At 43.0% G+C, this 22,025-nt stretch overlaps 1 protein-coding gene across 2 annotated transcripts in view; it reads left to right on the top strand.

Moving 5' to 3' along the window:
- LOC121194443 (anosmin-1) overlaps positions 1–22,025 on the top strand; it is a 43,170-nt gene that overhangs the window by 8,285 nt on the left and 12,860 nt on the right. For both annotated transcript variants that reach the window (XM_041057345.1, XM_041057346.1), the window contains exons 3-6: positions 14,599–14,661; positions 15,009–15,231; positions 19,673–19,857; positions 20,215–20,344. In XM_041057345.1, the coding sequence (XP_040913279.1) occupies positions 14,599–14,661; positions 15,009–15,231; positions 19,673–19,857; positions 20,215–20,344 (601 nt within the window). The remainder of the gene's footprint in view (positions 1–14,598; positions 14,662–15,008; positions 15,232–19,672; positions 19,858–20,214; positions 20,345–22,025) is intronic.

The raw sequence follows: 22,025 nt of genomic DNA, 5'->3' as shown, positions 1-22,025 counted from the left end.
GGTAGCAAACATCACCACACTTCACATCCACATCAGTGACTCGAGTGCACACTTAGGGCCTGTGTGTAGTGTGTCAAAACACAGAGCTATTGTGGCCACTCTAACAATTGTACCAAATGGGCCCATGCTGTACAGTGGTTGTCTGTGAATAGCTCTACAGCCGCTGATTAGCCTCTTCACTTCATGAACAGCACACAGTCAAACAGAGAGACAAAGGCAGTGGCTCCCGGGGAGTGCGTTAGGGCAGAAGGCCTGTCCACCCAGAGCTCTGTTTAAGAGCCACTGAGAGCTCCCTGCCTGTGAAGAAAATGCGAGGAAGGGCTGCCTAATAATTTAGACAAAGATGCTGTGACCCCGTCCATCTGTCTGCATTTTAGGAAATCAAAGCCCCTTGTTTCCATTTGTGATGAGAAAGTCATGCCGGCCATTTCGTATGCAGTGTCCAGAGTCGGCCCCGCTCTCAGTGTCCCCATTGTCATGGTAATTAACCTGCTTGCCCTCTCTCCAGAGCTGAGCGAGGTGGCATTTAGAGAGCTGGGGAGTCATTATCATGCCATAACACTGAACCAGGAGACAAACTCCATTCAGCCGGGAGACGCCAGGAGAACAGACAGCAGGCATTTCTATGAGCTATTGTCATTTTGTCTCCCTACTGTTAAGAGCTTCCCACTTGAGAAGTTTGGATGTGTTCCCTGAAAGTTTTTAAAAAACTCCAGGGTGTTCTCTTTTTCTGCTGGTGAAAAGAAAATAGATTTTGTGCGTGTGCATGGGAGAGTGTGCAGAAGCAGCCAAAGAGCTTTCCACATTCAGAGCATGGTTGATATTAGCAGGGTTTGCTTTCCCCATGGGTATGATCCAAGCACCAAATCAAATGCTAGGATTGACTTAAGGCAGCTAAATGCCGGTCTGCAACAAAGTGGTGCACTTCATTACTCAAACTTCTCAGGGAAGGAAGAGAAGAAAGGACATGTGCATTATCCCTGGATAAGTTGGCCTGTGGTGAGTCACTGGAAAGTGTCCATCACTTATAATTCCTGAGGAAGAAAGTGCTATATTTTTCTTTTAAACACGCTGAATATCCTGGACATTTTTAAAAATCTGCTCACTTAGCTGAAGAGAATTAAAGCACTAGTAGGTAATATAACATCCTCTAGCAATGGGATGTTGACTTAACCTTACATTTCTTTGAACCAGCAACCTCCCTGCACTATATTTATTAAGAGTTTGCACAGGGAAAAGCTTCGGAAAGTAACATTGCCTGGTCGCCATTTGACGGCAACGAGTCGTGCATGTCTTTCATAGATGTCTCACATATCCCAGGTGGCTCTTTTGAGCACTGTTTCCTACTAATCACACCCTGAGCTTCACATACCAGCGCAAGAATAAGAAGTGTTTACTCTTTTGGATTGCATGTGCCTTCGTCTTCACATGTTGGAAGCTTTGGAGCGGTTTGCCTGAATTAACAATCACTGGAATGCTACTATGTCTCATTCAAAAGTGTCTTTCAAAGCCCACTGTCACCCCCACCAACCCCCACATTTTCTCACGCCAAAAGCAAAATGGTCAAACTTCCCTATCAGTTGTTCTTTTTTCAGGGTCAGTCGAACCTATAAAATTAACTCAGAGGCACCGCCTCATTCTTCATTCTTAATTAAAAGCAAAAATGCCGGCACATACTTTCGCATCGCTTTGGCTTGAAGCTTGGAGAGTGTGTCAGTGCCGTTTACAAGGCTTTTGTGTGGTCATCTTCTCTTTGGCGGTAGGTAGTATATTTTGTGGCTAACTGAAAAGATGTGATAAAGTGTGTGCTTGTTGGTAGTTTACGGCTGGGCATGGCTGGGATTGTTAGGTGCTTAGACAGACTTCAAAGCACCTTTTGGTCATGTTGAGGCCAGACGTTTGTCTCACCTCCCTGTGTTAGCCACATTACCAGCACCAACACCTCAATGCAAGCTGGACTAGAAATCAATCTGTCAGCTGGGCAGTGTCTGGATTGCCTGTCAGTGTAGCTGCTCAGCAGAGTGTAAAATCTGAGAAACAATCCTAGCCAGTTGGACTATTGATTTTCTTATTTCGTATATATGGAAGAATTCTGAGGCGGTTGAGATCGTGTAAAGAGACATCTCTGTAGTTTCTCTGAAGCCTCTTTTCTTTTTCTTTTATCTAGTTTGAGGCAGTGTGAGTGTAAGTGTGAGTGGATGTGTGGGTGGCGGGGGAGTGTGAAGCAGGGCTGGTCAGTCCCAGCAGGAAGGACCTGATCTGGACATGGTTGTTAAGTTTCATTGGCTAAAGGGGGGGTCGCTTCATTGGCTGCTATCTGTGGAGCTCATTATTCACATGGTGGGTGGCAGAGAATGAAAACCCCCATAGCAAAAAAAAAAAAAAAAAAAAAGCCAAAGACATGGCCACAGGAGAGAAGGAGAATAGGCTGTGGAACTGTAGTTTAGACTACTTCAGCAGTGAAAGCTCACATCTAAAGCTGCTCTCTGAAATGCTGTTTGTCCAATATCTGAGGGATGAGCACTCCAGGAAATCGTCCATGAAGAAATACATTTACTATCGTGCACAAACCTGTGTTTTTTAGTGATCCCATACAACAGAGGGGCCTTTTAAATAGTAGCCATTTATTTTCTAAGATAATCAACCTTTCACAGATAGCCCGATTTAACATGCTCTCCCTGTCAGAAGGGATTTCATTTTCTTGAAGGATTAATGTAATCAAAGCTGCTGTGAAATCCTCTTTTAGCAATAATGACCAGTCACACTGAGACAATCTGCTGTCATCCAAGTGTTTATTCTCACTCTGAAGATGGATTGGCTCAGTATCACAGATTACGATGTACATATCATGTTGACTTTGCTGTCTTTTCCTTCCCATGCTCACGTGTTGAGAGGTGCTGAAACAAGAAATTATTCTGCGGCTTTATTTGTCGTCTGTGTTAATATGTGGTTACCGAACTAATCGTGCCAACAGTCACATTGACGAAGGGAAGATTAGAATGTAAGAATCTTAAAGCTGATGTGCTTAGTAGATGTGGGCTTATCAATTTATTCCAGCTCCACTCAAAGCTGCTGCATCCTGCGGATAAATCCCATAGATTGTGTGTGTGTGTGTGTGACAGTTTCAGGACGATGGAAAACCAGAATGTGTGTCAAAGACACAGTGATTGACCATTCTCTTAGCCTTTGACTTCAGGCAGACTGTTTCAGTGGAGTAATTTATACTTAAGCTCTCCAGACTGTACTTCAGACTGTGCTCCTATCAGCCATCTTTTTTGTCTTTTTGTTTATTCCCTGCAGCAGTGTAAACCCCAAACTCCAGTCCTACCTACCAGTTGACTTGCCCAGGTTTGCCCTTTCTTTGTGAAGCCTTTGTTTGCAGCTTTACATAAATACACATAAAAGAGAAATCAAACATCACCTCAGGCAAATAGAATGCATTATGTCACTGTTATTGGGCGGCACATTATTTCTCAATCTGTACGTGTTACAGCTCAGAGATACTAAGAGGCACCACTGGTGTAAGGAGCTGTTAGTGGAAGCCGGAGAGGGCAAGTAGGATTACTGAATCTGAAGTGTTTCTGAAACTCAAATAAACAAGTGGCGATAGGGGTGGAATGTGACTGGTGCATGGGATTAGGACGGCTTTCCCTCCCCTCGGCGGCGTGTCATGTTTTACATGTTGTTGGCCTACATTGAGACAGAATCTCCAGGTCTAGTTTCAGGGATTGGGACAGCTTGAGTGGTCACTGTAGGAACAGGCAAACAGGGCTGACATCCTTTATCTTGTTTATTATCTTCTCAGTCTGCAGTGACTGACGTTGCCATGACAGAAATTAATTTTTCATCCTCCGTATAGCGAGCTCATTATTGTTGCTATAAATCAGCTTTATAGAGGGTTTGAATAAATACCCTTGGCACAGAGGAAGTATTTTATCATGTGATCTACTTTTCAACTCTGCTCCTATGCATCTGTCATCATAACATTATTCAGTGTGATGCTGTGGGAGTAAATACCGTAAATCACGTGTTGGGCAGATCTGATTTGGTTTTCAGAGAACAGCAGAGAGAGGGTTTGGCTTTCCCATGCCTCGTCACAGTGAAAGGCCCACTGGCCTCTTTATCACCAATCTGACCCCACATGATGGATACATCCTGTTGAGTCTAATTGTCATGAAATGTAAACTGAGCCCAGAGGTAGGTGATAACTGAGGCTCCGGTTACAGCCACTGTAATTTTGACTCTTGTCACTGCAGAACATAACAACATGAGATGGCAGAGGACCTGTAAGAGAAGGAGCCCTCACAGGGGATTGGGGCATCAGTGACGTGTGTGTGTGTGTGTGTGTGTGTGTGTGTGTGTGTGGGGTGTGGTGTCTGGGTGAAACTTCAGAGTCATTAACTATTAAGTGAACTGCTATTGCATTCCACAGCAGACAAAGCACAATTCTAGCTGAGCTGTGTGGGCTTTTTGCTCATAAATAAGGCAGGCACCCCTGATTGTGGGGTAAATGTATAATTCATGCACTGCCCCTCCTGCTCCTCCTCTTTTTCTTCTCACTTTCTGCCAAGCTATTCCTTTTCAGCTCTTTGTTGTCTGCACCCTCAACTGCATTTAAATTAATAATTAAAGTGATGCTCAAAGAACGTCTGTGACACCACCTGCTAGGTTACTCACCGTCTCTGAGCCCGATTTGAGAAACAAAACAGAGAGTCTTGAACCGTATACATATCAGTTCACCCCACCGGAGCTGGAATATTGTAGTGTTTTAGTTGGTAGTAAATATGGAGGAATTATGACACTGGCAACGTCCAGAGTGTACGTCCCTCTCAGGGCTGTAAAACACTTTGAGATTGGGAAACTATGTCATTACTTATATAAGGGAAATAAGAAGAGGTTGGTGTCAGCCTCAGTCTGAATTAATTAGCACAGTTATCATTACTTGCGTTACTTCTCTGCACCCCTGTGTAGATTTTTCTAATTTCTTAGGTGCTGCAGGTTATTTCTAGCAGACAGCTTGTCCAGCTATGACAGAAGTGATAAACAGATAGGGGGATGAAAAGAATCCATTGTACCTAATGCCAAATTTCCATATGGTTTGGATTCCTCCACCTTCAGGGAGACGGAGACAGTCGGGGGGAGAGCAGACATCCATCAATGTGCTACACACACATAGCCTAGACCACCTGGTTTCCACGCAGGCATCATGTACCTCCTAGACTTCAGCACGGGGAACAAATGAAGTGCAGGAGCACCAACATGCTGCAATTTTTTGTTTTTTCTAGCTCTGAATACAGCGATCCTCCACTGGCACTGTAAGTCATGTGGGTTTCCTGTTAGTTTGCAGAGGCTTATGTAATTGTAGAATAGAAAACCCCACAGCAATCACTGCGGTATAAGTTTATCTTTGCCCCTGTGAAATATCAAGCCACATTGTTTTTAGTGAATATTTAAAATGCACTCACATTCATCCATACACTTTTTTTGTTTCTTTCCCTTAAAACATCAGCACTTACTGTTTCCAACAGTTAACAGTTAATACAAGTATTAAATTAAAGTCTCAGCCATCTCTAACAACTTTTGAATATAGCAACCTTCTTCTCACTGGAAAACCTCATATATTTATCAGCACTTGTGTGAACTTGCTGTGTACAGAGTTACAGACTCAAGTCATTATGCTGTTAATCTTTTTGATCTACCTGATCCACCCCGATGTCTGCTCAACACGCACCTGTGCTGATTTACGGCAGTGCAGAAATGATATATACAATATCTAATGTACTGAACATACTATAAGGTCACGTTGGGTTGAGAAAAAATACTGTGTCTAGACTTCATAACCGTTCAGCACAGGGATATCTTCTTCCTGATTTACTCACTATATTTTTACAGTCCTTTGAAACTTAATGGCCTGCCAGAGACTTATTGGAAAGTCTTGCTAGCATATGATTTTACACTCGCTCCAGCACTTGATGAAATATATTTCAGCCTGGTTAACCTGTAATGAGAGTCTCAGTGGGCATGTCAGCTATGAAGATTTTAGGCATGCAGCGCATTTTTAGTCTAAAAGAAAACAATAGACTTGAATATGGCTTTGGATTAAAATCAGTTCTGTAAGGCAGCTTGAAGTAAGACATGTGCCATGAATGAGAATAAGGGAGAAAACAGGAAACCACTAAGAGTAATGGTCCTCATTGTGGCTTTCCTCTGAGAAATGAGGGTGAGAAAGGGAACAAGTGACAGACAGAAGCCGTTTTCTCATATGAACCGTGGACATTGTCCACACAACCGGAGATGGTCCACGTGAGATGCATTCACACCTACTGGAAATGCTCTGTTTGCTTTAGACGAGCGTTGGTAGAGTGTGCAAGAGGAAGGACAGAAACGTCATCAACACGCCCACTTGCTCCTTGTGAATTCTCCAACAATGATCTGCTCTATCACACATCGGCTCAGTCGGACATTACACAGATTTTGTACCAGGGAGCTGGCGGGTTAAAGTATGTTTAATGTCCAGTCCAACTGATTCTGACATTTGGATTTACACATACAGCCACTTTGGGTAATGTCTAGGGTTGCAGTGCATGCATGAAAGCAGAGTCATGTCTACTGCACTGTGGATTAATTCCATTCTTTTTCCTCCTCTTTTATGTTTAATGGTGGTTGAAAGTCCTGTATAGGTATGTTGTGACATGCATATTGTTATTGCTTACTTTGTGTCTAATAGTGTTCAAACACTTAATACAGATGTGGTCATTGGCATATTTTTGTGTTCTGTTATAATAAATAAATACACAAGTACAGCATAAAAAATTAATTTTGTTTGAAGGTCATAAATTCTCAGACAGTGTTTTCTGCATAGACAGAGTAAGGTAACAGTAGGAGTGGCAGTAGGAGCGCTTCAAAAGGAAATTAAACTCTCCCAGTTGAATCATCAGTACAAAATGCACCTGCACTGAAAAAACTCTGGTTGTTTGATAAAACATCAGAAGTATGTGGGGTGTGATTGCTTGCTAGCAGTCAGCCAGGGTGGTACTGTTGCTTGCTTGTCTCATCTCAGCTCCACCTTACTTCCGCTTTGATGAAATTTAGATTTTACAACTGCAAAGATTGTTTGAATAAAACAGTAAACTCAAATCCAGTCTGCAAAATATCTCTTGAGACTCTGTTCTCATTTTTTTTTTGTTTGTCTGTGATTGGCATATTTCATTAAATGACTATCGCATTATGCAAATTGTCTTACAAGAGACTCAAAACATGTGTCAGAGATTTCACCTGTATTGCGTGGTTGGCTATAGGCTAGGAAGGCACACAGAAAAACAGATCACAGGCAAAAGTTGAAGGCCACAGAAACATGGCCTCATAACCAGAGGTGGGTAGTAAGGAGTTACATTTACTCCGTTACATTTACTTGAGTAAGATTTTGAAATTAAAATACTTCTAGGAGTAGTTTTAAACCAATATACTTTTACTTTTACTTGAGTAGATTTATAAAGACGAACCAGTACTCTTACTCCGCTACATTAGGCTATACTGAGCTCGTTACTTTTATCACAGATACTGGATAAAGCTTTAAGCTATCTAGTATCTCTATTTTTATTTTGTCAGAGAGAGACTTCCGCCCAAGGATCTACCGCGTGACTGTGTTTAACCAATGAAACGTAGCCCTAGCCAATTGTGCAGCCCCGTCGCGTGACCATACTCAATCTCAGCGGCGGGACCAAAGTGGGGAGTTGTAGCCTATAAAAACATATTTACAGCCTGGTACATTTGGTCTCTATTGATAGTTTCCACCTCCATGAACACTGGGTGTGTGTGTGTTAGTGTTATTTAGGCTTAAACTAAAGCGTGGTTACGTTGAGTGACAGCTCCATAGACAGTCACTGGCTGTTAGCTCTTTGCTAAAGCATCGGCTGGGCTAGGCGACTACATCCAGTGGCCTCCGGCTACTTCCAGTGTCCGTATTTGTTTGCCAGTGCTTGCTGTAGCGTATACTGTACTAACCGACCGTCGAAGGACTCTCTGTTGCAGTTTTTTCGGTAAGTAAATTTCTCACTATTTTACCTGGATGTTTGCACTTATTAGCATGTATTAGCATATTTTGCCGCTGGCATATGACTTAATTGCCGATTTATGGTCGCTGCTGAAACAGATAGAGGACTGGAGCAGCTAATGTTAGGAACGCTGTTGCGGCGTGTTCCGTGCTCTCAGAGTCCGTTTATTGCGGGAACACTAGGCTACAATTTTATTTCGTCTCATTTTTCTGTTTAAAAAGTCCGACATTGCATGGACTGAGCAGCTTCGTCAGTAAGCGGTTGATGTTGTTCGTGTGCTGCTGTAACTGTAAGTGGATAGTGGATGGAGGCAGCGGTGAAAGCGGGTAAATATTAAATATTGCTCCGAGCTAAGTGGGCGGGTTCTCGGCCGGCTGACCGCCAAATATGGAAAGTACACTTCCACTAAAATCCAAGATGGCGCAGCGCAAATGCCCATGGTTTGGTCACAAAACCGACTCCCCGAAACCAATGGGTGACGTCACGGGTGCTACGTCCATGTCTTATACAGTCTATGACAACACCTCACTGGAGAGCCACTCTGCTGCATGGGCTTGTAGACCTGTCGACACGGGTCTTCCTGCATCTGCATCCTGTGAGAGACTTTTCAGTCATGTAGGACTCCTGCTCACTGCTAAACGATCACAGCTTCACGGCAGGAACCTTGAAACTGCTGTTGAAGCTTAATAGTCACATCACTGAGCGATTCTTTGGTGAAAATGTTTGTTTCTGCATGTTTTGTCACAAACACAGTTTATGAGAGTTTATGGACTTGTTCTGCCTCATGCTGAGCCACATGCACAGAGTTTATGGGATGTCTTGTTCTAGTTCTGCCTGCTGAGCCTGGTGAAAAAGTAGTGAGGTTTGGAAATTAGTGTTACTTGTGCTGTAATTTAAGTTATTTTGTGTACTCTTATTTCATTGATTTTTTTTTTTTTTTTGAGGTACTTGAATTTACCTAAAGATTATTTTATTAGGTATTCTGTTATTATTTATTAATTTAATTAATTTATTTTATTTTATTATTTTATTGCTGAGATAAACTCTACTCTCTGTAATTTTCTCTGATGAATGTTCAATAAATATAAATCATATAAATCAGATGTTACTCAATAGTTACTCAGTACTTGAGTAGTTTTTCCACCAAGTACTTTTTTACTCTTACTCAAGTAATGATTTGGTTGACTACTTTTTACTTTGACTTGAGTAATATTATTCTGAAGTTACTTGAGTACAATTTTTGGCTACTCTACCCACCTCTGCTCATAACATTACTGGCAAGTGAACGTACCTTGGCCATGTTTGTGAAAGATATATCACTTGATAAAAAGCTCATTATTTGTCTGCGCTGCAACATGAGACTGCTGTTTTCAAATTTATCTAGTTTGGAAAGAGTTTTGGAAAGCCTCCATTTTCTGAGTATGAACACGCTGGCTTAGTGCAGATGGAAAGCCGGCACAGAGGGAAAAGATGAGTTTTAAAATTTAAGTGGATTAGAGTGGACGTGGTCTGAGAGTAGGAGAGAATGAAAGGCAGGGACGGAGAAATAAGAGCAGAGGGGAGATAAGAACTGAGAAGAAACTGGGAAAGTCAAGGGGAGGCGATAGCCAAATAAAAGTGAAATAGAGTGAGAAGCGAGCGGATATGTGGAGCAAGTGCCTGTTTTAATAGAGAAGAGCGCAGAGCGCAACGACTTGGTCCTGGATGGGTCGATAGATATGAGCAGAGGGCTGAGAGCAGCCAGAATAATTGAGTCTGGTCATCGGGAGTGTGAAAAGCGCCAGGGCAGCAGAAAATAGCCATAACTCAATGAGATTGGGGGGTGAGATTTACTATGTGTGTGATCAACAGCAGAGATTCCTCCATATCTGTCTCCCAGAGGAGCAGAAAGCTGTGGCTCCATCCCAAGGGGCAGGAAAGGCACCTTGTAAATATCTGTTGTCACCACTCGAGCTTAATACTTACCATCCATGCTGGGATCGATATATTAAACCTCCAGATTTCATCTCTGAGCTTTTGGGCTAACAGAGAAAACATAGGGAAGGCCATATTTCCGTAGACTGTGATGCAGGGAAAGAATAGGCGCTTACATGTTTTGGTGCGTGATTTTCTTAAAACTCATCTTACTATAAATGGACAAATCTCAGTCTGTCTCTCTGTCTGTATTTTGATTTTTCTGGACAACCACTCTTCCGATCAACTTCAGGCTTCATGAGCGTATTGCTGAGGGCCCAAGGAGGTGCGGTGTCGGCTGTGAAGTTTTTTTGAATGAGCGGCTCTTGAGAAAGCTTCAGACATTGCCTTTCTACATCTTACTTGACATGAAGAAAAAGGCGTAACTATTATAATTTACAGCGCGCACATGCCAGGGTTCTTAAGAAAGGTAGAATTCAACTGCGACGGCTGTTTCCACACCATCACCCACACACTCTTGGAGCGGGGTGGAGCAGCCCCTTACCGAGAGGCACAGTTTGAACGGGCGCTGCACTAGTTTACAAAATAACAGGATCAGTCATAAATGTCTCACACATCTCTCTGGGACTGTTCAGGCAATATGGGAAAATGTCATCTGCATCAGTATGAATTATGACCCATCTTTCGTTTTGTATACACTGCATATTGTTAAGCCTGGGGCAGTCCTGACTGGTAGCAGTTCATGCTTCATTAACTAAAACAAAACAATTGCATGACATTTTATATGTGCACTTTGTCATAGTTCATGTTATTCCAGTCACCCACTCAGGGCAGTAAGCATTTTTATGATGGGTGGAGATAACCATGCTTCTATGATGGAACCCCCCACAATCCCTCTCCCTTCCCTCTCCTCCCCCGCGCTCACCCCCTCCAGCCCTCCCCCGCAGCCTCATCCTGGCCATGACAAACTGAAGATGGGCTGTGGCATTGGCTGCCATTCAGCCTGACTCTCTCATCGGCCCCACAGAATGCCTTTCAGGGTCCCCCAGAGTAACAACTGCTGCGTTTTATTACGGCGTGAAATGGGGAGTGAAAGACTGCTATGGATGTTCCTACTTAACCATGCAGAATGTGTCACTGTTGGGTAGGAAGATAAGAGGACAAAGGGGAAATCAGTTGCTTTTGTGAGGACTAACAGCTCAAGTCCATAGAAACAACCCTATGCTCTTGTTTACATCTCAGAGCAAAAGCATTTGTGTCTTTTTAGGAGAAATTTGTCTAGAAATATGTTAACATGACATAGGATAATTACATGCATTCCTTGCGCTATTCAAACAGATGGTAGCTCTGTTGCCAGCACGAGAGATTTGCTTGAGGGAGATCCAGACATTGGCACCGAAACCCAGGAGATACACTGTCCAGCTCAATTACGTTCTATACTCCTGTTCCGTGGTGTGTTTTCCCAGATTACATCTCAGAAGTCAGAGCACTAGCGTAGCTGTTGGTGGTACAAGATGTGCAAATGTTTGAATGCTCCAGGCCTCTTGGGATTCCACTGATACACCACATATCCACATGTACACATGCAGTAAGTTGCATATAGTTTGGAGGTGATTTTGCTTTTAACAGTTTGTTGTAATTAGCTGATTACAGCAAATGTCTTGATTGGTACAATTCTCACTTACCAAAGGGCAGAGTAACATACAAAAGTAGAAGTACATGATTCTGGATGATTAGGGTGTGTATCTGCATGTAATAGGCTGAAGGTGACACCCCCTCCCCCAAACAATTGCACAACAGCTTATAGAAAATATGCTATGGCATTTTCTCAAGCATGTTTTTGGCAGCATCAGTACAATGGTTTAGATTGAGCACCAAACTGTGTAAATAGGAATCAGGCCCTTGATTGATGAGACCACCTTTGTAATAATATCCAGCCGTCCTATTTGCTTTGGCAAGACATCTGTCGTCAGTCCTCCTCTTCCCTGCTTAAATGTCAGGTTGTGGGTGTGGCTGGGGAGAGACGGTGACAGATTGTCAGTTTTCAGCACACCTGCAGGGAGCTATCACTGCCCCGACACAAACGCTTATCTTTTTTAGGAGTGCCATTTTACAATACCTCTGCTTATTTAGCGAAAGCAACTGTCCTAATAAAATTTGTTAAATACAACTTCCTGCTACAGTTCAGCAGTTTTTGTTAGTTTGGAACTTTTGCCCTAAAGAAGTTAATAAAAAGGAAAAACTGGGACTGTGAGAGTGAGACAACACTAGACACACAGCCAGCATTCTCATCTGTGTTGCAATATCCTTGGTACGCAATGTGCTGTGTTAATTCATGCTGCTTGGCATGCAAGCCCGAGCATCTCGAGGTAACGATGATTCTATTTTCACTTGTGTAGTGTTGTGATTGTGTTGAACCAGAAAAAGATTGATCCTCAAGAAAAGCCAATGGAATGCATTCAGCCCATGCACACAATATCTTTCAATGAGTAAAATGAGCTTGATCCCCTGGCTTATGAGTGTATATTCAGTGATTTGTAGAAGGGATTTTAGGGCTTTAACATGTGCCTCTACTGGCAGAATGTCCTTTAGACACTGGTGCAGCACACAATTATTGCCTCGAGACTTCATTGTTCCTGCATGTTGCTTGTGTGAGGCCGGGATGCTGAGGTTGCTGCTACTGCCCGTCTGCACCGCAGGCTTTACTCTCAGAGGACGCAATTGAGAACAGAATTAATGATATAAGGTCACCATATTATTAATAGCAGATGATGATGAAACTGCATAGACTTTCTAGACAGTGAGGCATAACTTGGACTATGCAGTAGAGCTCGTATGTCATCTTAAATCTCGGAGGTGTTACAGTGGTTTCACCTGATCAGCTCTGTAGAAACCACATTAGTTTCTTTTGGAGCTCTCATCTGTCATAACTATGTGCTTTCCCTCCAAGGTGTCCGATTTTTCCTCTGACAGTTTATATTTTATATCACTGGAGTGATATCTATATTGCTGTGAAGTAATTAAGAAAATACCCTTCCCAACCCCCTCCACCCCCCCATGTGCTGCAGAGCTGACTGTTTAACACTCAACACATTTGTCCACACAGGGATCTCGGTTGCCTCAGACGAGGCTGGGCAGCGCAGAGAGCCAAAGCTGAGTGTAATTGGGCGCTGGCAGGCGTGTGCACGGTCCTGATTGCAGCGTGTTCCTCCAGAAGCAGGGTTTATGTTTCATCATGCGCCCCTCCACCGCACTCCATAAAAAGCAAATAAACTTTTCACTGGCAATGGCATAATAATGACAGAGCTGGCTAATGAGTGAATTAAACAGTCATAAATATGGCTCTGGCCCCCTGACTGAGATGTGAAATTTCTTACATCAGCTTTGTTTTAAATACACTCTACAGTAGGTGCCCTCATTTAACCACTCTTCTGTACTGTACCTTACATAACAGTACAGATAGATCTGGGGTTTTTTTCCCAAGAGAAGAATGTGGACCTCCACTGATGGCAGATCTCAGTATCTACTCTATCATATTTCCCCCTCTCACTGACCAACATATTGGACTGTCCCAGATGATGAATGTAGGTGAATGTGTTGAAAATGTACTGCTGTGCCTTGTCTTAGTGCTATAGCTCGTGCAGGAGTCTAAATTAAATGGAGTTGAATGAGTGACTTTGGCAGGTCTCTGGTTGGTGTGGTTTGGGCTGCTCCCAGTGCAGCACAGAAGCAGGCTGGCAGTGGTTTGTCTGTTTGACTGAACTTGCTCTTGTCTTTCACACCAGCTCTCAGGGGCCCGCAACAGGAACACATAAGACCCCAGCTCGTTTCAGTCCCATCTGAACACATTACCTTTCCCTCGGCAGAATCTGCCTGATTCAATTGGACATGCATGGACTCTTGTGTTATATTACATTCACTTTTATTGAATGTGGTTAGTTCAGGGTGAGTTGTTGTATCTAAAGCAAGAGGAGTATGACTAGATTGGTAAACTTTCATTTAAAATTTTATCATCCCATTATGTTTGGCAAAATGACTTTGAGCTGCACTCACGCTGAGCGTTTTCTTTTATCCCATGCCGATGCCAAACATTCAGTAAATTTGTTCCACGTGTTAAAAAAAAAAAAAGGGAATCCCAAGAACATTAAACCAAGTGTATCATTTATTAAGCGTTCTCTCTTCAGCACGGTAAAGAGACAGGAGTTTAGTGCCAGTGCCAGAGTATATCAGGCCTACACTTGAGCAACAGAAGTGGCAGGATGAGAATGAGGTGCAGAGAGTATGGGAGTCTAGTAGTGTTAAGGCATGAAGAAAGAATCTGTCAGGGCCCACACTGAAAACCCAAGCATCAGTAGATTTCTAGACACAGCACAAGGGTGTTCCTGTCTGCTTTTATCGGACAACCCCTGTGCTCCATGTTTGCTTTTGTAGAAGATTGTTTATGTCGGTAAGCGGGGCATCTGTAACAAAAAGAGGTGTGACTAGTTGTTGTGAACGTGCAGGGGAAGTGGCTGAATGAGTTGCCTGTCAGCCAGCCAGCGCGTGAGCACAGAAAGCACCATCTCCACAGCGACGGCCCTTTGATGTGGCTGGCTCTTTGAAGAACTGACACCCTTCTCTCTTTTCACAGTGCCTGGAGCCCTGCAAGGAATCCTGGGACCTGAAGGAAAACCAGTGCCAGGATTTATGTGAGGTATGTCACTACCACAGATACCGTGGTTGCCTCAGACTCAAGTTGTTGAGCTTTTCAGACTTAGTGGGAAAATTCAATAAGAGGAAAGTTTGAGAGGAGTGTGAAGTAACTCTTTTTGCACTGTAATGACACGCTCTGTGAGGCTAAATCAAAGCTGTTTAATGTGCTCACCGCTGCAGTGAGTCATAAGCTGAAATGTAAACAGGACAATCCCTGTTAACTCACAGGGCTGCCTGTTTGCAGCCCAGCAGGTTGGTCTTAAAAAAGTAATCTACATGTATTTTTCCTCTCCTCCTCCTCCTCCTCCTTTACCTTCTTTTTTGCGTCATCCTCTCTCCACTCCTCAGATCCTCTTTCCCAAAAAGCACTATGAGTGTCTTACGAGCTGTGAGTTCCTGAAGTCAGTAGAGGGAGCGAAGCAGGGTGAGTGTCCTGCCCCGGAGAAGGCCAGCGGCTTTGCAGCAGCCTGTGTGGAGGGCTGCGAGAAGGACGGAGAGTGTTCATCTGTGAAAAAGTGCTGCTCTAACGGCTGTGGCCACACCTGCCAGCTGCCCAAAAACCTCTACAAAGGTAATGCCAAAATAAAATTGCATTTTGTTGTATAAAAGTAAAATAATTCTACCACAACAAATTGTTCTTTAAAATTATAATTGTTGAGATTTTGATCCTTGCTGATTTGGTTACACGCGTTGTTGCTGCTTGTAAAAGTGTGGTTTAGTAAATACGACAGCAACTTGTTGAGCAGCTATTTTGTCAGAAATATTGTTGGACTGAATGCTTGTAATGTGAAGCAGCAGTGGTGGGAGAGTAAATAGTACTCAGAGAGAATGTCATTAATGAGATAAAATTAAAAACAGTGAAGGAGGATTACATACATGCGTTTCCTGTAAACCCTTCCTGACACAACCTGGGTTCAGGAGGGTCGGGGATCAAACCGCCAACCCGGGGATCAAACCGCCAACCCAGGGATCACTGGCTAACCTTCTCTTCCACCTGAGCTACGGTTCACCCCCCTAATCTAAAACTCTAAGTCTAAAGGTATTAAATGATAATATATGTTGTTAGTTTCATAATCATCAGTTCCAGCTCCTCACTGAAGCTGACTCGTGTTTACATGAATGAAATATTCAAACCTCATACTCTGTGTTTTTGTTGCACCATTTCATTAAACTGAAATCTTCAGGTTGGCTTGTGTATCATTTTATACACACACCCCTAAAAGTCAACCTGACGTATTTGTTATCTATGAAAACTTTCTTAACTAGAACTTACATTTACAATTTTTGTGCATTTGAGCAATATTTGGTTGCACAACATGAGTTTGTGCTCACCACTAGCAGGACAATGTAGATTAAGAGATTAATCAAGCAATGAGAAAGAGAGGGAAGACTTTATTAAAATCCATAAAACATAATTATATTATTAATTATATTAGAAACACCATGATTTTTAACAAGATAAATAATGGCGTTCTAGAGCAAACCAGGCTGACGGACTCTGATACACGAAGTGTCTAAATGTTGGTCTGTGTGGACTGTTAGTTACGTAACTGTCTGTGTACTTAACAACTCATCTCTTCATTTAATAATTGCTCAGTACTGTTTCCAAGAGGGATCAGACTAACACGGTTCATCAGCTGAATCCTGGATACTCCCTCCCTCTCTATTTTTCCTGTTCAGTAAATTATGTTTTATAGACGTATTGTTTTTAATGCGATTAAGTGTTGCAGTTTGCACAATTTTCATAAATAGCATTGAACCAATTAATCCCTCTCTGTCAAGCATTAATCTTAAATCTCAGTGACGTAGATTGCAGATTGTCTTGCACAATTTTTGACAACTTGCTTGGAGTCATAAATCTTTATTTCATCTCTTTATATTGTACTTCACCCACACATTCCTTACGCCATTTCTGTTTCAAATCGGAATATATCTTCTGTCTTGAATTTACTGGATAAGCTTGAGGGTTTCACAGACACAGATGTACCCAAGAATCTCTGCTACAGTAAAACTGTTTAATAGCACTGCCCAAGGCGGCCTGATGTTCTGAGGGTGCCGAGCCATTATGTGAGAGAACCAAGTGCCCCTGAACTTGGAGATGGGAGCTGGAACTATATTATATACATTATCAGCACACAAGTGATGGCAGCCTGGGGCCATAACAAACTTGAGGAGATGTTGAAGAGAGGGAGCAGTGAGTCTAAATCAAGCTTTGAACTGCTACAGTGATAGACTGTAGCTTTGTATGCTTTGAACCACACTGCAGTAAGTCTAAGCTTGTTTCACTGTGTGCACTGTCTTCAGTAGGGAGAGGGAAGAGCGTGTGATTTGTGAGTTTTAGCTTGTGCACACAGAAGAGCATGCTAGTATTTATGTTTGATTTGGAAAAATCCCTACGGACTTCATGGTGGATGCTGTGCTCCAAAGGTGAACAGCACGTTAATCTGGGGAAAGATGAAAGCGGGCACAACCTTGAAAATTTCAATGCTGTGACCCAGTCAATGAAAACCATTCACCGCACTACGAGACCTTCAAATCAAGCAGCCTCCCCTCTGATTTCGTCCAAACTCTGAGCTCATGACGGGTCGCCGTCAGCACTACACTTACACTGAATTACACTGAGCATTTTGGTGAAAGTCCGGATGGAATTCCTGTCCTGGTCCTCAGTGTTAAAGGTCTAATTAGTTGCTCATGGTTTGAAGAGCATAATTGTTTCTATGTGTGCACAAGTGTGTATGTAGTCTTACTCATGATGAGCCATGATGCTGGGAGCCATTAGCAAACACATACGGGGAGAAATGGAGCGTTTAGCCCACTGAGATCGCTCTCAGATGTGTGTGTGTGTGTGTATGTGTGTGTGTATGTGTGTGTGGGTGGGTGGGTGTTTGGGTTTGCGTGTTCAGGTTAGGTTCCCCAGCTCATGTGTATGTTCCTGATAGAGAAAAACTGCAGTATTCAGAATCTCCAAGACACTGGAACCCCACTGGGCTTTTGTTGTGCAACAAAGCCTCTTCTTCTTCTTCTTTTTTTTTATTTTCTACATCAATAGAGCCAACGCTGCCACCCATCATCCACTGCTCTGTAATGTCGTCTCAAAGATGTGTATGCGAAGGTGTGCCACAGATGAAATATGCTACGCACATATGGAAATAGGTGGTCTTTTTTTTTAAGGCCTTGTGTGTCTTTCATTTTCATATCATTTAATTGTCTCTTGCTTGGAAGAAATAGCACCATAAGTGATGCAACCCAACTTCTAAGAGGTTCTGATCAAAAGCAGTGCACAACTCTGCACTATATTGTGAAATAAATGGAAAAAGGAACTGGGGGGGGGGGGGGGTTAAAACAAAGAATATGCAGGAGATGTTGATGACAGCATGAAATTAAATTCTGCAAGAGTCCTATTCACATTGTCACAACAAGTCAGTCGGTTCATCAGTCCGTCAGCCATCCTCCGTTTACAGTAAATCCTTGTGCTACAAGCAGTATTTGTAGTGTTTTCCTCAACCCCTGTAATTAGAGCAGTGATTATGACAGTATGTGCGTGAGTATTGAGAATTATATTCCTGGAGTGTAATTGTTGGCATGATTAAGACATGAATGGACGCCGTACTCTTGATCGTGCTTCAGCAGCATGTTACATCATGGTTTGGAGTAAGCGTGTGGCCATTGAAAAATGAATGCTGGATAATTCTTGGACCAAATCTCACCCAAAAGCTATCTTTGGACGGAGCACGCTGAGAAAAAGTGAATTTGTTTCCCTCCCACATATTGCGGAAGAGAGAGGTTGTGTGTGTGTTTATATTTTTGTGTGTGTGCGTGTGATTTGTGCTTTGTAGGAGCACTTCTGTGACTTTGGGGGAAGATGAGTTAAGACAGAGGGAGAAGAGGAATGCTGTGGTTACCTTGGTGTTCATTATTGCGCAGGAAACGTGACACGTTTGTTCGCACACGCACAGACACACACACACACACACACACACACACACACACTCGGCTGTGGAGCTGTGAAACCACAGCACAATGACCCCCAGCTGTTAGTATGCAGAAAGCTGTTATCAGCGCGACAAAACAAAGTACTGACTCCATATGCATGTGGCTCAAGGACCCTCCTCCATCTTCCAGGATTTTATACGCATCAATCAATCACTTTTACATGCTATGTATGAAGACTGAATAGAGATATAAGTAGATCAAGCACTCTGCATACAAAACACAGACTTGATTATGTTGTTTACCAACATGCTGTGCAGTAGCCTTGAGCGAGTGTTGACGCTGTTTATAAATGCGGAGCAGTCGTGGGCCGCTCAGCAGCGACAGAGGTCCAACATAATGGTCTGAAGTGCTTGGTGATTTATTGAGAACTGCGGGATGTATTCAGCCTTCTCCTGTACTTCCAAACTCGCTTTTCCAATCTCCATCTCATTATCACTGTGCCCGACGCTCAATCAACAACTCACTACGTCTCCACTGCAGTAAATTCACTTGAGAGAGTCAGTCTGACTTGGCTGAGCATTTGGCCCGGTCCTGCGCTTAATAAATCTTTAATTTATTGCACATGGCCGCATCGACTTTGTCTGAAAGGCTGAATTCGAAGTGCAATGATGCTAATGAACTTAACATATATGTGTATGTTAGCACTTGCGTACTTCGTGTCTCGCAAGAGAGAGAGAGACATAATGTGTGCCATCTGACATACCTAAATGCAAACTACGTGTATCGTTACTAAGAAGTACAGCTAATAAAAAACATCGCTCTGGCCGGGAAATATCACAGTCTGTCACAGTAGAAAGATGATGCTGTTGACCCACAGCATGTATTAAATCTAGTGCGGTGAGGTCATGTCTCATTTTCAAATCGGTATCTGTCCAGCTCTGATGGTGCCATTTATCTTTCCTGACTTTCACTCACGAGAAGAGAACAGCAAATTTTATGTTGAAATGCACTTACAATGTTCCACACAGTGGTGATATTAACTCTCGTCACGGTATTGTCTTCCTTGCTTGTACTTTTAGGAGTCCCTCTGAAGCCGAGGAAAGAGCTGGTGTTTTTGGAGCAGCTGTCAGGTCAGCTGGAAATCCGCTGGTCCTCCAAGTTCAACATATCCGTGGAACCCGTACTCTATGTGGTGCAACGCCGCTGGAACTATGGCATCCATCCCAGCGAGGACGATGCCACAGAGTGGCAAACAGTGGCAGAGGTAGGGATCTACACACCTAGCGTGTCAAATCCTGAGGCATATCAGCAAAATTAAAAAGTCTTTGTCTTTAGATCCCATCAGATTTTGTTGTCTGGGTGATTCTTTTGATCAGATTTGTATCACAATTAAATTTCAGTTTCCCATGTTCCAGCTTACGTTGTTCTACAGCTGTGAAAGTGCTGCACTGCACTGACACACTGTTGCACGCGGTTGCACATTCCTCACAGTCACAGTGTCTTTGAAAGTTTGGCAAAGAGAAACACACAGATGACTGATGTGGCAGCAAACTCACACGAGGCGGTGACCCTGCGTGAACCCTGACCCCTGTGGTTTGCTCTCCCCCCATCTGTCCCTCAGACTGCAGAGGAGCGAGTCCAACTGGCCGACATCAGAGCCAGCAGATGGTACCAGTTCAGAGTTGCTGCAGTCAATGTCCATGGGACCCGCGGCTTCACTGCACCCAGCAAACACTTCCGCTCTTCCAGAGGTCTGTGTGTGGTGTGTGGTGTGTGGTGTGTGGTGTGTGTGTGTGTGTGTGTGTGTGTGTGTGTGTGTGTGTGTGTGTGTGTGTGTGTACACGTACATATGCATGTGTGTGTGTGGCCTTGCTTTGTGTTTCAGTTCCTGTTTGACACCCACTGCCCCCCATTTGTTATGTTTAAGACCTTGGAACAGGTGGAGCCTTTGGGGAAGAGTTTTTAGACTTGATTTGACTTGAAATCGAGTATATGTGGTGTATATTCCCTTTGTATGTCATCCAGACCTCCTTCTCACTGGCTTAAAAAAATTCTGCATTATGTTGTTAAAAAAAAAAAAGATGAGTTTTTATTCACCTGCACTTTGCACCTTGCATCTTTTTAGAATACTGGAAGATAATTTGACTTGTTCACCTTTTTTTGTGATCCACTCTTAAACTGTTCAACCCCACTGCTCAGTAAAGTAGCAGCAAACTAATTATGATGAAGCCAAATATACATTTATCACTTTTGACTGATGGTGTTCATACCGCTTACATGTGTTTATTTAAAACTGTATTTGCGTATTAGACCTTTGAATTCCTTTGTTTGACTTGTTAACCTGAATTGAAAATAAGCATTTCCCCCTCCACAGTTCCCACACATTAACTCAGTGCGCTAAATAGAAAGGGTAATTCATGTCGATGCCAAGTACAATTCGAGTAATGAGGAGCGACTGGGTGCGCAGAACATTTCTTCTTTGTGGTGCAACCAGATCTTCATTTATGTCTTCAAAGGAGGGGTTTCCCCCTCTTTACAGTCATATAAAATGTAATATGTCAGAATGTTGCAGGTTTCAAATGAATGCAAGTGTTGTCTTGCTTCCAGAGGGAGTGACGTAACCGAGGCACGCTTCAGATCTTTGCCACAGATTAGTGAACGAGCTCTGATGGCATCCAGTCTTACTGCTTAATTCGCTTTCCCTACTTTTTCAGTGTTGAATGACACTGAATAGCCGTGTTGTGTTGCAGATGGCATTTGTTAAAGTTATGGCCAATTGTTGTGTGTTTTCCAGGGATTACAGGTTTGTGAATATAATTTTGTTTGTAGATTTCTTCTGATTCAGATCAGATACAGCGTGTTTGTTTGACATGTAGAGGCAGAGCCATGTGCCTGCCAGTTCACATACAGCGTATTGAGATTAAATGGCTCAGGAAGCAGCTTTGAATTCAGTGTATGTGAAGTGAAATAGTGTCTGCATTGTGTGGACCACTATATGTTCTTTCAACAGAGTGCACATCAAGAAAGTTGTGTTATTTATTCTCACAGATGATTAAGTTGTTTACTACTGGAGCCCTGGCAGAGGTCCTAAAGCGAGTACTAAACATGTTCTGCCAAATACAAAAAGAACTTGTGCCAAATACAAAAAGTATAGTGTCTGGTGGTGCGTGTGTGCGTGTTGACCTGTCGTGTCAATTCTTCGTCATACATCTGATCCCCAGAGCGTTCTGGATGGCTGTCAGACAGACCCAGACACCAGGTGGGAAAGGGATTCTGCTGCAGGGATGGAAACTGATCTCCAATCAGACCAATCAGTGCCAGAACGTTGATAGATTGATGGGAGCTGTCATGGACTTGATGAGCTCCTGGCCGTTTTGTCATGCCATTGTTATTTATATAGTACGGCCATATCATCTGATTGCAATTTTGCAC

The sequence above is a fragment of the Toxotes jaculatrix genome, chromosome 15 (genome assembly GCF_017976425.1).
Source record: "Toxotes jaculatrix isolate fToxJac2 chromosome 15, fToxJac2.pri, whole genome shotgun sequence".
Taxonomy (NCBI): domain Eukaryota; kingdom Metazoa; phylum Chordata; class Actinopteri; family Toxotidae; genus Toxotes; species Toxotes jaculatrix.
Note: the sequence above shows the minus strand (reverse complement) of the source record. Positions and strands in the feature narration are given on the sequence as shown.